We start from the raw sequence: 15,143 nt of genomic DNA, 5'->3' as shown, positions 1-15,143 counted from the left end.
CTTCCTGGAGAGGGCGAGGAAAAACATTTTCCATCTTGCCCTGTCGAGAGAGAAAAAAGCCCACTGGCCCCCGAAGAACCCACTTGGCCGACATCTCATTCACAGCTCCTAATGGGTTGGGAACAGAGCTTTCGGGTGATGTAATGCAATGCGACTGATATTTTGAGGAGGGGGAGGGAGCAGAGAAGGTGTGGCTAAAGAGGATTGGGCGACTGGCAAAATTCCTGATTGGTGGACCTCCCCACTTTTTCCCAGTGCTTTGGTATTTTCCCATGCAGTATACTGGACAGAGCGCAGGAGGAACATCATTGGTGGTGGTGGTGTGTTAGTGGGGAAGGAGTAGGAGTGGGGTGGGGGGTGGGGGGTCAGCACTGCAGCACTCACATCCGTAGAGCTTTGAAAACAAACAGAGCTTAAAGGCCCACAGCGGGGAGTGTTTACTCTCACTGGAGTGAGGGATCGCTTCCTTCCCAGAGAGTCCGGAGAGACGGGGAGAGAACAAACCCGAGAGGGTGACGGACGACGGAGACGCCGATGAAGCAGTTAATGCGTTTCTGGGGTCGAGGGCGAGAACGCAGATGTAGCCGAAATAGCACATGGGGTCCCACAGATGAGCGACGTGGCCAGGTCGGGTCGCGGCTGGTGGGACGGACAATGTAGATGTAGGGTTGTCGGAGTGAGAACGGGGCTACCAGGGCCTCATAGGACATTATCCAAGTGTCCACTTCCCACACGGAGTGTGTGTGTGTGTGTGAGTGTGTGTGTGTGTTACATGTGTACAAACCTCTCTGACATACTCCTCCTGCTCCTCGCGCAGGGTCAGCTCGATGAAGATCTGCTGCAGCTTCTCGTTGCAGTAGTTGATGATAAACTGCTCAAAGCTGTTGTCCTGTAGAAGCGACAGGTAAAACAAAAATAATTAGCTCCAGCTATTAATTCATTTAATGAGTCCTGAAGGTGCCTGAACTCTGCATGTGCACTCTGTGTTACCAGCAGTGCAAATATTCTGAAGTCAGAGCTGTTCTCCTCCGTGGGCAGTGAACTACTGATAACACTAAATATTGCACTTGTAACCTTTAATGATAAATGCTTATCAGAAAAGGTTCCTGTAAATTCTCATACACTTCATTAAACATTGATAGAGTGTTAACCATTTAAAACCCTCAACCATTTTCTTTATTTTTTACTTCCTGTATGTCTCAATTATTATCGTCGTCAATTATGACCACCGAGCGGCGACTCATGCGTCTTGGCTGAATGGCCTCATTCTGCGGTGTGTTAGGTTTTCAAACGGATTCTTCTACGGGACACAACGGTGGTTAGTTTCAGAGAAGTGAAGGAGGCAGCATGGTTCCTCAGTGACCGGGAGAATGGGACACACGGTGACCAGAGGGAGACCGGCAGTTATTCATGTGAAGTCTCCATTTCCTTTTACTGAGAAACCAAAAGGTCGTCTTCACCCCATACACACACCAATGCACGCGCGCGCGCACACACACACACACACACACACACACACACACACACACACACACACACAAGCATGTGTACACCCAAGTGGCAGCAGACACCAGGCTGAAATATGACGGCTCTTCTACAAAATATTTCAGCTGCAAATCTGATAATCTGACAAGCGGGTTTAGAGGAGGGGGGAGAGAGGAAGACTAGATCTGTAAAACTGTGTTTGAAGTCAGCGGGCTCCTTTCTCAGAGGTGTATCTTTACTTGCCCCAAGGCAGAAGAGTAATACTTTCATTCGTTTTCATGTGCTACAAGTTAAAAACAACATCGTCAGGGGAAAATGTAGTCACGGGGAGCACTTAAATCTCATTGGCATTTCTAATGCTACACATTCCCCCGTCGTTTATGGCAGAAATTAAAGCTAATGTAGCTGCCATACATATAACCCCCTTCACAAACAGAATTTAAACATGGACTGCTCTCAGTATAAGTGCACATTTAAATTACCTGTAGACTTCTGAAAACATCTGAAAGCCTAAATCTGTATCTGTAGAGGAATAGTTCAACACTGCTCATTCACTTTTCTTTTGGCCTAAGAAACAACTACAGCCTCGGTTTACAGGACAAAGCACCTTTTGCATCTCACACTAACTTACACATTATTTTTTTGTTTGAACCACACACTGACTGAAGTGTATTAGACCCTATGGGGGGGGGGTTACAGTACATGCCGGTCTACTTCTTGGCCACGAGCGGTAACTCCCCGCGGCATCCTGGCACTGACGAGACTCAGGAAAGTTAGAGCTGCCAGCCGAGAAATATTCCTCTTTATTAAGCTTGGGGCAGAGCCAGATCGGCAGTTACCCACCCAGTGCTCCTGCTCTTTGTGCTAAGCTAAGTAAACTGGCGGCTCGGGGATAAGAACATGTCCCCCCCCAAAAAAGTCTATTTAAACTTATGTTTGTTCATAACCAGAAACACTCAAATTCAGTGCGGCAGCAGGACATTCACGTTGGCAGTTTATTCAGTGCGCCGAGCTAAAACTAACAGTCTTGACAGTGCAACGCTCTGACATAAGACAAACTTTTGGAAACTCTCACTATAATGCAATACGATTCAGCAGGAACATAAACTGCAGCCTCCAAAGTAATCACAGAATAGTTAGAATACAGAATCGTTCCCCAATGTGTCAGAGCTGGTGTGAAGTGTGTGCACGTCATGATGCAAACGATGCAAAGGCATTCTTTAAGCATCCTTTCAGTCACGTGGCTTTTGCTGCGCACCGGGGTGGGGGGTGGGGGGGTGGGGGGAGCACTGAATTATCTGAATTAGGAACGCGGAGCTGAATTAGGCGGAGACGGGAGGGTCGGGATCACAGCATGCGCACTGGCACAGCAAACGGGCCGGTGCAGGCGTTACTTACTCCATCCTGGTGACCCAGACACAACACGACAGTCAGAGGAGAGGAGAGGACTTGAGAGTGAGTGGGGGTGAACGAGCAGGGATATGAGAAGGACATGAACATATGTGGGGGTGGGGGGTGAAGGCATCAGGCAACAATGCAAGGAACATTTTTATAGCCATTTTGTATTCGAGTGTACAGAGCAAATACTTATTTACATGCAAACCAAAACCCAAGTGTCTGGTTGTGTATTTGCCCCCTGTGTAAGATGAGGTATTAAATAAACTTTTAGTACCTTTTGACAGTGTAACATTTACATGCATATGATGTGTCGAGCATGCGTGTTTTCCCTGCCATTTTCTCCTCCTGTGGAATGCCGATGTCAGCGTTGAAATCACCTTGGCACAACAAAAATCGTTCCAACCCCTGGGAGCAAAAGAGCTGAACTAATCTGATCTGAATGTGTGTGGGGTTTTTTTGGTTTTTTTATCAACCCGCAGTTATTGTTGATAAGCTCCTCGCATGTACCGAAACACGCACGCAAACAGCCAGGGGGCAAAATCCTTTTAAAATGCAATAAAAGAACTCGTGTGGTCAGATTCTGTTCCTCGCGGCTTATCGGGGGACGAGCGGGGTGGGGCTTAATCTGCCGTTTCCCTTACCTCGAATATCTCAAAGCCATAGATGTCCAGCACACCCATGACCTTGTGCCGAGTTTTAGCTTGTGCCTGCGGGGGAGACAATATGGACAATGTCAGCAACGCAGAGTGACGAGCGGTTTTAAACTGCCGGTTTAAATTATGAATTATGAATCATGAAAGATGCCGCAAGAACAATAATTGATCAAGTTCACTGAAATAAAACAAAATTGAGACATTACTTACTTTAATGCTCTCATTGATCCTCGTAACTAGCCAGCTAAACAGACGACTGTAGAGATTTTTGGCGAGGGCATCTCTGGCGTAGTAGGCCTGTCAATGAATAAACACATGTACTGGTGATGAAGTGGCAATGAAGCAACCAACGGAAAAATCCGTGAATTCGTTCTCACTTCATTTCTGCAGACCCAAAATATGTCTTGAAACAGATCCTAAGAGCTTCTGGAAAATAAAAACGTGACCAGTGAAAGCCATGGAAACATAAACGTAAATTAAAGTAGCATTTCTATTTTTATTTTTTTTTAAACACTAAAACAGGCCGGCTGGTATCATTATTCTGAGGTCCGGTTGATTCTCCGAACCGTTTTCTTTTATGCTTTTTGGACACACAGTCCCATGTTTGGCGCATCCACGTTATAGGAACAGTCTGAGTGAACTCGCCAACCCCTAAAATATGACCTACATTTGAATTTCCAGGAGGAATATTGCCCATGTATAATGGAGAGGTTTTCACGTAGCATTGACATGGATCAGAGTCGGCAGCCAGTGGAGCAAGTCAAGGGGAAGAAACGGCCCATTATCTTTTTATGGGCGTGTGTGTGTGTGTGTGTGTGTGTGTGTGTGTCCTTAATACAAGAAGGGCAGAAATGCATTGGTAAAGCTGGTTGCAAGGCAGATTTGTAACTTTTCGCTGACCTGGGCCACATTCAGGGTAGTGGAGACTTTCTCCAGCTTAGCCTCGACCGTACGGTAGCTGAACGCCCTCTCCAGCACCGACTGTTCGATCCCCAGCAGTTCGCACATCTCTTTCAGATCTGCAAAGTGGACACAGGGAGACACACACACACACACAGTCAAATAACAGAAAACTTACTGCAAAGACCAGGGTGGTATATCAAGAAAGTGGCAGTGAGAAAAGAGGTCAATCCGCCTTGCCAGCAGCGTTGTTCGCGGATAGGTTGAGCTTATGCTGAGACAGGTTTTTAAAGATTTAGATCACCACCTGCGTGTTAAACTATAATTTGCTGCCCTGTTCTTAGTTTTGTTGGGGGTGGTTATGTGATGCTGCAGTGTTCCTATGTTGTAATTTGAAATCTCTGGCTAAAAAAGTAATCATACATCTCAAATGCTTCTATCCTTGTTTTACTTCACTTGCTTTAACCAGATATGAGAAAATGATACGTCTACAGATTAAATAAATATACAGTAGTCACGCCAGTAGAAATGAAGGGCTGCTAAAAAAATGTTTTGGCTCAAATACAAGCAACATATTGCAGTGTGTTTGCAATAATCCTGTCTGTGGTTAATATGGAAAAAAATTATGTGGCAATAGGATGGATAATGCCACTGTCATGGATGGACAAATGTAAAGGGAATATTTGCCTAAAGAGAACAGCTGCAAGAGTGATCTCTCACACACACACACACACACACACACACACACACACACACACACACACACACACACACACACACACACACACACACACACACACACACACACACACACACACACACACACACACACACACACACACACACACACACACACACACACACACACACACACACACACAAATCATAAAACACTGATTTGGTGAGGACTACAGCAGCGAGTGAGCGGCCTACAGGGGGCAGTGTGTCAACACTAGGGCAGCTGTATGTTGACAGTTGTGTAATAAGTGTAAAAATGCCAACTAAAATAACATCAGTGTAAATAAGTAAGAGGGAAAATGAATCAGCTTGTCTGATATTTTTGTGGACAGCTCGGCTGTTCACAAAAAACCTGATGCAGCAGAGTAAATTAAATGGAGGTGTCCGTCATGTGGAAAAGGATCAGGGGTTTCCACGGAGGACAGACAGACTCTTGGCCTTCCGTTTGTTCATCCGTCGACTCACCGTTTTTGTCTTTGATGCGGCTCTCGTCCGTGCCGTTACAGCGCGACTCTGGCTTGAACTCGATGTTGCCGAGCTTCAGCACGGCGGCCACCAGCTCCAGCACCGACTGCACCTCATCCTCCATGAAGCCCACGATCTGCATGGCATTCTGGGAGGGCAAAAAAATTAATTAAAAAGGGGGTCATAAATCGACCAATATTGTGGACACAGATGCAAAATGGAACTATATGCTGTAAATGCAGTGCAAAATGACAGTGTCTGTGGTGTTATTATGATAATTAATTTGACAAAGGAGTTTATACATTTCCGACTCAAATATCTTCTTCGATCCCAAATTCTGTCTTTTTTTTTTTAGACATCACCAACAAAAGATGTATTTGTGCAAACCGGAACCGATGAGATTGTGATCTGTGGTCAAAAATCTGTGTCGACCAGGAAACCATGACTTTTCAACCTTTAATTCTGCAAGAGTCTCCAAAGATGTAGGAATCTACAACCAAGTCCAGTTGCTTCTGATTTAAATGCCATCCAAGGAGCAAACTATAAAACAACTTCCTTTAGACAGCTGATGAACACTATACCCTACTTTGTTTTTTGTGCGTGGTGGAGTCTTTGTTGAAATTTAACTTGTTACAGTGCTTGAGCTAAAGCTCTTTTCTCATTGTCACAGCGAAGGCCACACGGAGGGGACGCGCTTTTGTTTTGTTTTTTCCCCCCAGCGGCGAAATGCAGCTGTATGGGAATACAGTCCAAAAACTCCACGCCAGGGCTGATGAGAAGCAGGATGTGAAGCGAGCACAGCAAAAATGCGACAGAATAGGTCGAAAAGGCAGGAGCGGGAGCATGCTGCGGCGTGACGGATAACAATAGTGCCGCACAGACACAACATCCTGTGTGTCCCCCTATCAGTAAGGACACAAAAAAGTAGGGGCATTGCACATGCAGACGACACCCTGCGACCTGTTTGATTCAAAGGAAACAGCTGCTCCTTTTTCACCTGAGTGCTGCTGCCACTGAGCCCTTTTACGAGCCCAACCATTGTTGAGGAGATTTTGTTTGAAGGACATTCATGGAATTTCCCATGTTAATCAGTACAAACCCTGGTAGGCTCAGGTACTAGTTCACTTCCAAGTTCAGGCTCGGTTCAAAGTTCACGTGGTTTTGCAACAGGTGGGAGCGAATCTGAGGGCAACTTTCATAATCCACACTGTGTTATGTCCGGGAGATGAGGAGAAGTCAGACTGCCTCTACCCTCTGTACAGGATTTAGATTAACTTGACGCGATGCAACAACGGCTAGTCGGTGCTGAGCACTGTGACTTTTTTCCGTGGGGGTCCGTCTGTGGTTTCAATTTGAAATTGTAATCAGGACTGCTCTAGTCCCGCGGGTGGGGGTACGTTTTGGAGGTTGTCCTTTAGAAGTCAACTAGGATTATGTAGGAATCAGGAGAACATGTAATATGCAAATATATGCGCGTGCACTACTCACTCTGACTGTCCGGAAGTTGGCCGCGTCGTCCAGCCCATTGACGGCGGCGGAGTCCAGACTCAGGTAGTTGTACTTGCTGAAGTCCCGGTGCAGCTTCAGCTTCTCTGTGACAAACACACGCACACACAAACCATGCGGTCGCAATTCAAACTACGCTTGTTTAACGCAGGCTGCAATTTGCATTGAGTGCGAGTTACAGACGTGCACACGATATTATGTTGATGGGCTTGAGCAGCACTACACTTGATGATTCGATATTCAAATGGGGGACACCCACTGCCTCACACACAAATCATACACACATGCGAGCACACCCTGAGTCAGTGCTGTGAACATGAACTCTGGGAGATCAAATAGCCCCCTCTTAAAAGCCCTCCTATCTTGCAGCAAAGAAATCTATTCCTCTCGCGGGCTGCATGTGTCAGATTTCATTAGCTCTCGCATTAACTACAGCTAAATCAAGCCCCCTCTGATGTGTGCACTCTGAAGTCAATGGCCATTATATTGTTCTCCTGCGCTCGGGACATAAAACAATGCCCTCTGTCCGCGGAATAGCAAATAGAGGGAACAGGTTTTGCGGTCTTTTGTTCTCTGCAGTGTTTGTTAAGGAAGGAAGGCTGGGGTCATTAATGCGTTCCCCATGTGTTTGTGCGGCTGAAATCCTGCGGAAAGGGTTCGTTTTCCATAAGACTTTTAAACATAAGGATTTAAAATGCTGGTGACTCCGGGCGGAGAGTTACGAGAGTGCGAGTTTTTGTCAAAACGTTTTTGGGAACACAAGCTCCACGATCACGTTGAAACATCCCGGCCTGGTGCATGATGATTAATAAACAATGTGGCAGAAGGTCCAACAATGGCGAGTCTAATTTCCCGGGGCACATAACTGCCCACTGGCCACCGTGAAGCTTGATTCATTACTTCCTGTGAGCAGAGATGTGTATATTCAGAGGCCTGCAATTGTTCTAGACAAACAGGCTAAATATATTGCAACGCCAGTTTGTGATTTGGTCTGATAAGAAGGGAATTTCAGCTTTCATTTAATATATATATTTATTTATTTATTTTCTCTCAGATCAATAAACCCTCTAATCTCTAAGCTACGTTTGTCCCCAAGCAAACCATCTAAAAATACACTGATGCCTCTATTTAAATCCCATTTTCTGTATTTTTATGACTTACTGAGTGTGTCGTCAGAGGCTCCGGACAAGAGCTGATAAAACACGTGGAAGTTCCTCTCTCCTCTCGGCTGTTTCACCACGCGCGACTTCTCCAGCAGATCTAAAAGAGTAAAGAAAAGAAAAGAAAAGAAAAAAAAAAGGAAACAATGACTCACAATGGCAAAAAGTCCTTTCCTATCAATAGAAATACTTCCGCGGCGGTTCGCGGAAGTATTGCGTGAGCCGAGCCTGCATCTGCACGGAGCTCAAACTGGTTTCAACGATGGGTGCGAGTTGCTAAGGGGACCGGGCCAATGTTGTGTGTATAAACACTACAGGAAGTGCACGAGAGGAGAAAAACCACACGAGGATATCAAGCGTCAGCCCTTTTCTCCCGGGCCACCGACCAAGTGCAACAGCACCTGATTAAAAGGGGACCCGTCATCCACTCACCGCATTAGGCTGAGTATGATTTAATTAAAGACCTACTGGAGAGCTCCGCAGCAACAGAGGCCACTCGAGATCCTCTCCGCTGCCAGCCTGCCCGGATGAGAGCATTCAGTTTGTCTGGTTAGAAACAGATCCTATTTTCGGGAGACTTCGGAGTCTACATTTCACCAAAGTGGACACGTTTGGAAATCATTTCCCACGCCGACTTCCATTTCAAGCCACCGTCCCATTTCAGGCCGTTTGTGGATCTGCAGCCTTTCAGAGCTGACTCACCAATCGGTGGGCGCCGAGAGGACCGAAGTGCTCCACCGCATCTGTGGACACTCCGCAAGCGCCTAAACTGGAGAGCCCTAGACGGAGACCCCGGGCTCGGCGGAGGCGGAATCGAGGGGCTTGATGGGAATCCGTGACACCCACTGGCCACGGAATCACATAAGTGGCCCTACAAGAGCGAAGCGCCATCAATAATACAACATTCGCGGCCGCGTGGCTGACGGCAGCAGTACGGAGCTGCGATCGAAGACGCCGAGGGGAAGAGAAACACCACGGAGGAACCCGCTCCCTTCATCCCACTTCTTTGCTTTTATGTAGATGGTTGTTGTCTTTTTTCGACACCATTCTGTCAAAAACACAAGAGGGAAATGAGGAGTCGCTGACTGTTGCCATCCAGAGGGGACTAAAGTAACCCCACGCCTCGAGTCCAGCCGAGCCGCTCCGTCATCTCTCGTTTGCTTTTTAAAGGGCCGCAGTTTTTTCGGATGACAAGCATCCGGAGCGGCGTTTACGGCCCCCTCGGCTCACAGCGCGTTCTCTTTGCCGTAGATGAGAAAACACAAATTAAAGTGACAACGCGGGGACAATATCCTGTTATGTTTTGACTAAAAGGCTTTGGCTGCCAAAAGAAGCCTCCCCGCTCTATAATTACCAGAGCTACTGAGAATTGCCTTTAGAGCCATCTTTTTTTGTTGTTTTTTGTACAGTAGGAGGGTCGGACGACTCCCAGGGATGAACATCTAGGAGGAAATAATGAGCCGAGAAGTGAGGCGAAATCCACCCAGGACCTTCCCCCTGCAAAGACATCCTCATCCGTCTGTCGGCCGGCTCTGTGTGTAGCGAGTCACATGCCACCGGTTCTTCCTCACACTCAGTCCCTTGTGTCGGGGGCTGACTCAGGCCAGCGCACAGAGGTTTATTTGTGTCTCGGCCCTCAGCTCCTCTCTTTGTTTCCGTGACCTCTGGCAGGGGAGCCAGCACAGACACAACAATGTGAACAGAGGCGAGATCGAACCAAAACAGAGGGAGGAAAGCGAGAGGCAGGGAGAGAGGAGGCATATGGAGAGGTGCCCTTTTGGTTCAATCGGAGAATCTGAGGTTTGGTTTTAAATCGCGCAAAAGTCTGCACCTCATCAGTGGGAAAATGTGAACGGCTTCTTTTGACAATAAACAGAAAAAGAAAAGGGAAACCAAGCCAGTGCAACGTAGTTTAAGTAGTATCATAAACTACTTAAATACAGATATACACTTTCTTTGAGTCCCACTCTTCACAGAGAGACTTGTGGAGGAGAGACCCCCTCCTCTTTAGCTCCTACAGAGATTCACTCATTTTTCTCCCCCCTGCCGAGGCCTGTTTTTCAGGGGAATTTCTCACTTCCTGTCCCGGGACAGAGGCATCAGATGATGTACAGATTGTAAAAAAAGCCAATTGAGGCAAATTAGTAGTTTGTAATGTTTTTTGGGGGGGTGGCTACATTAGTAAAATTGATTCCACTATTATTTCAAAAACAAGGCTTTACAACAGATTGAAAACTACATTGATTGTCAATGAGTATTGAGCCTCTAGCACATCCACGCTGCCAAATAGCACAGTCGATTTTCTTTGCTCCCCGTTGCAGTGACGTGTAGAATATTGCGTATGGTGTGAGTGCACATTTTATATTTACTTATACATTTGCGACAAGCCGTCCTCAAAGTGGGTTACGATGCCATGTACTGTATGGCATGGGCCACCGCCTTGCACAAACAGTACATTTTCTTTTCTTATTTACATTTTCTTTTCAATACTACTCACAGTTGCTGATGACTCCGCCCAGAGGATCTCCTTTGAAGTCAAACTCAATGTCCATGTACTTCCCCTGTGGATCAGAGCACAGTAGTTTACAAGTGAAATTATACCATATTCAACGCAATATGTGATTTGCCTTTTTGCCCGTGTCTGTGCTTGAAACACTTTGTGAGCCGAGTCACCGGCTACGTATACACATCCACGCAAAGACCACGATATTGAAACGGGTCTTTGCATTCTGTATATATGTACAAAGCTTTTTGAAATTGTATTTTTTGCTACCCTGTGTGATACTGTGCTGCTGTGACAAGTGAATTTCCCCGAGCGGGATGAATAAAGTTTTCTATTCTATTCTATTAAACCCAGCTCACGAGTTCTGTTCAGTTCAGCGTTCAAGTTACAACCAAAGCACGGGTTGCCAGTCATAAAAACCGAATGCTATGAAGTGACTGGAGGCAGGGACAGCCCCCTCCCCGCCAATCTCTTTCAACTAGAAGCCTAAAGCAAAACACTTTGGGCCCCCCCCCCCCCCCCTCGCCTCCTTCTGTCTGAAAGTTGGAAGTTACAACAGAGAGCCCAGTGTGTTTTTCCTCATCTGATGTATTAATAGCAGACGGGTCCCTCGGAACAGGCCAAGCTCTACTGGTGAAGTGGGCTCCAGCCAAGCTCAATAAGCCTGCCGCACTCAGCGAGATGAAGTGGCAGTTTGATTTATAGTTTTCTGATAAAACTGATCGAGCTCTGATGAACTGGCCTATAGTGGGAAGGGCCGAAGTCCTCGTCTGGAGGTTCATGCCAAGGTTAGGGTGCTTAAGGTGAGGGGCTTAATCCTTTATGATACACTTTCTTACAACTGCAAGTCCGAGCGCTGGCACGCTGCGTGTGCCAGTGTAGGTAGAAGATGAAAATGTAGTGGAAAATCTGAAATTAGGACGGGAAAAGCACATTGGTGGCGACTCTCCCTGCTGCTACTGGCTGGAATAACCGGTTTCCGTCACAGTGTAAAGCATGAGACGTTCAGACAAAACAAACCAGACCCACAGTCTTGTGGCATCACACCATGGATACTTTTTGAAGAACTCGCAGGTACCAAAACATTTGTGGGAGAACAATGAACATAAGTGATATGGGGGATCTGATGTAATGTCAAGTCATAGTGGCGGAAACCTAAGCAGGCTGCTTTCAGGCTGGGAGACTGCCCTCTTGGGAAAAACAAAACCCGCCCGTCCTCTTTTCACACGGCCACTGCCTGGAAGTTAACTCATTTTCTGGATTCGTGTCCGTCTGTACAAACAGTGACGTAGACGCTGAATCATTTGTGTGATTACATCTCTGTCTTCCATAAAGATTAGCATTGGATTCCTGTAGGTCATGAGGACAATCCATCAAGTTAGAAACAAGTGGACCTTTGTTCAACGGAGAACAAAATAAATATAAACAAATGTAAACTTAAAACTTTACGTTGGAATTGCTGCTCAGTGTGCTTGGGCTGCACTGGGATTTGTCACTCAGTCGCATAATTGATGAACAGCAGCGTATGAGTCAAAGTAAAAGGGCATTTACAAAGGCAATGTAACATGTGTGAGGGAAATACATGAACCTGGGGCAGTGTGAGTGCTGGTACACTGTACACATCCAATAAATACCCTGCGATTACATAAGAAACATTGAATATGCACACGACTAAAGCCACAAAACAGTTATGACCGACATGCCGATGTCATAAACTGTTTTCAAGGACATGTGCCTAAAGGAAACAGACATGTTGTGCATTTAGAAATCAGTTCATACGTATAAACATTTTGGGAAGTTTGATTAAACCCTCAAGACATAACAAAGCCTGATGTGACTTCAATGCAACAGCGGCAATCTCAATTAAAGAAAAAAAGAAAAAGAGTTGTGGTCCTGCAGAGCCAAGCTGACGCAAGGACGTGAATGATCGAGTAACAGTGTAAATGAAAAGAAACAGATGGGGACGAGAACATGCAGTGGCTTAAGAAACACTGTGGGGCTTTATTTTGAAAGAAAAATCCCGATGCCAGATTTAACTAAAGCCTAAATTAGAAGCATATGCATATCAGCGGATGAATTGTCTGTGTCACATACTGCTGGCATGCAGGTATTACTTCTTTTTTAAAGATGGATACTTACAAATCTGGATGAGTTATCGTTCCTCACTGTTTTGGCGTTTCCAAAAGCTGTGAAGGGAGGGGGAAATAATTAAGACGTGACCAAAAAATATCGGAAAACACTTATGTCAATCCATCTAGTACAAAGTGAAAAGCTAATATATTGAATACAGCCCCCAAAGCCTGTTTACAATTATTCATAAACTTAGTTAAATGATGCTTCCCATTGTGCCCTCCCCTGCAGCTAGCTGTCAATCATATTGGGGCTGGATGTCAAAGCCATTTGTACTGATGAAGCCCCATAATTCTGTATGGATTAAGCAAAGCACCGGGGCTTTCCAGGCTTAGGGGAGGGCTAAACCTTGCTGTCACGCCACATTCAAATCACAAGTGCTTCAATATGTGCCCATGCTTATAAATAAACAACAATAAAACATGGTGTTCAAACAAAGTGTTGCAAGGTATGATTTGTTTTTTGGGGTGCGTAAAGCACGGTGAACGTCTCACTGCAAACGTCTAGTACAGTAGGCCCTTGTGTTGTGGCATATGAGAATCATTTAGAGAAGATTATTTTTTCCCAATCCATGGCGCTCTCCATTTGCTTCTTACCAAATATCTACATTAAGATGCTCTTAATGTGTCATGGAATCACAAGGGCATCAGCCTAGCTGCTTAATTGCTGATAACGGCTGATGGAAATGGGTGTTTGAGTCCACGGTTAATGTGAACGTGTGGGCTGCTGCTGGTCTGCAACAATAGCGGCCGGAGGGGCCAGGGAGGACAGAGAGAACGAGAGAAAAGCCGAGAGAAAAGATAAAGGGCGAAAGGGGAACGGGGAATCAGAGCAAGGAGGGAATCGAATTAAGAGGAGAGAGCAGCGAACGAAACCAATAATGATTCTGGAAGAACGCGAACGGGCGTCAAAAAGAGCAAAGATGACACGGATACACTGTGTGTGTGTAGCAGGATAACTATGCCCCCCCCCCCCCCACACACACACACACACGTTTTAAGCATCAGGGCAATTAGATCTGCAGGAGTTAAACTGTTGCAGATGTGTAGGGTTACTCTGCAGGGACTCAACCCCGGGCACACCGCTTCATCATTCCTGAGCATTTCCTGTCCACTGCCCCCAATTAAAATACAGCTGTTACTGTGCCAGCAGTGAGATGTGGGAACATGTGAGACAGTAAGTACGTGTGTGTGTGTGTGTGTGTGTGTGTGTGTGTGTGTGTGTGTGTGGTGCTCAGGGGGGTGAGCAAAGGAAATAAAATTACACGGTATTTACAGGTTCTTTGTCTGTGACAGTACATTTCCATGTAAGGCCCAGTTTCATAATGACATCACTTTTACAAACAGAAACCCTGTTTATTTTATTTTTTAAGACAGTATTTATAGTCAGTACGTTCTCTTTTTCTTTTAGAATCAGAATGCCTTTGGATAGTTAATGTGTACATACGTGTTGTGGGCATGAACTCACAATGCTCCTTTAATCTCACCTTTGATTTATTGGATTAGATATGTCAAGATTCAAAAATGGTTAAAGGTGAGTTAACATTGAGTTAGTTGCATCATCTAAATTTATTGTTTATGATATTAACTGTTATGAGGCTATAAAGGCATTCAACTTATGAAAATGAACCCTTTGCTGTTCTGTATACGTGTTCAGACAACACAGAAATATTTATGTACAAATACAGAAATTCTGCTCTAAAATAGGGCCAATGTTGCAATATGACACTTGCTATTGCTAATTTATTTCAATATATTGGCTTTATGAGGTTCATGTGTTTGTCAGTGTCGACAACTAAACGTTATGTTGGACAGCTAATTATCAGTTTGAGAGTTTTAAAATGATTAAATGTGTTTTACTGGTCGCTACATCTTCAATCAGAAAAAGTCGGGGTGCGTGGCGCTTCACTCACCCTCCAGCACGGGATTGGACTGCAGCAGCTGCTCCTTGACCTTGTTCACCTCCTGGCCCTTCCCACAAACCGCTGCCACATATGACATCACCAGCTTACTGGCCTCTGGAACACACACACGCACGTATAAACACACACATTAGTCTCAATTTCTTTGCTAGACATGACTGAAGAGCAAGTGCTACCATTTCACCATACACCCAGTAAACCCCCCCCCCCCTTAAATCATCCCCCCTGACACCCATAATGACAAGGGTGTGATCATTGGTTTTTCTTGGGTACAGAGCAGAGGA

At 45.7% G+C, this 15,143-nt stretch overlaps 1 protein-coding gene across 5 annotated transcripts in view; it reads right to left on the bottom strand.

Moving 5' to 3' along the window:
• myo1b (myosin IB) overlaps positions 1–15,143 on the bottom strand; it is a 59,651-nt gene that overhangs the window by 13,915 nt on the left and 30,593 nt on the right. For all 5 annotated transcript variants that reach the window (XM_047337035.1, XM_035604596.2, XM_047337034.1 and 2 more), the window contains exons 5-14: positions 14,851–14,955; positions 12,948–12,994; positions 10,803–10,866; positions 8,307–8,405; positions 7,128–7,231; positions 5,640–5,787; positions 4,437–4,555; positions 3,747–3,833; positions 3,525–3,590; positions 785–889 (exon numbers count right to left, since the gene is read on the bottom strand). In XM_047337035.1, the coding sequence (XP_047192991.1) occupies positions 785–889; positions 3,525–3,590; positions 3,747–3,833; positions 4,437–4,555; positions 5,640–5,787; positions 7,128–7,231; positions 8,307–8,405; positions 10,803–10,866; positions 12,948–12,994; positions 14,851–14,955 (944 nt within the window). The remainder of the gene's footprint in view (positions 1–784; positions 890–3,524; positions 3,591–3,746; positions 3,834–4,436; positions 4,556–5,639; positions 5,788–7,127; positions 7,232–8,306; positions 8,406–10,802; positions 10,867–12,947; positions 12,995–14,850; positions 14,956–15,143) is intronic.

This window comes from Scophthalmus maximus, chromosome 14, assembly GCF_022379125.1.
Source record: "Scophthalmus maximus strain ysfricsl-2021 chromosome 14, ASM2237912v1, whole genome shotgun sequence".
NCBI classification, from domain to species: Eukaryota; Metazoa; Chordata; class Actinopteri; order Pleuronectiformes; family Scophthalmidae; genus Scophthalmus; species Scophthalmus maximus.
Note: the sequence above shows the minus strand (reverse complement) of the source record. Positions and strands in the feature narration are given on the sequence as shown.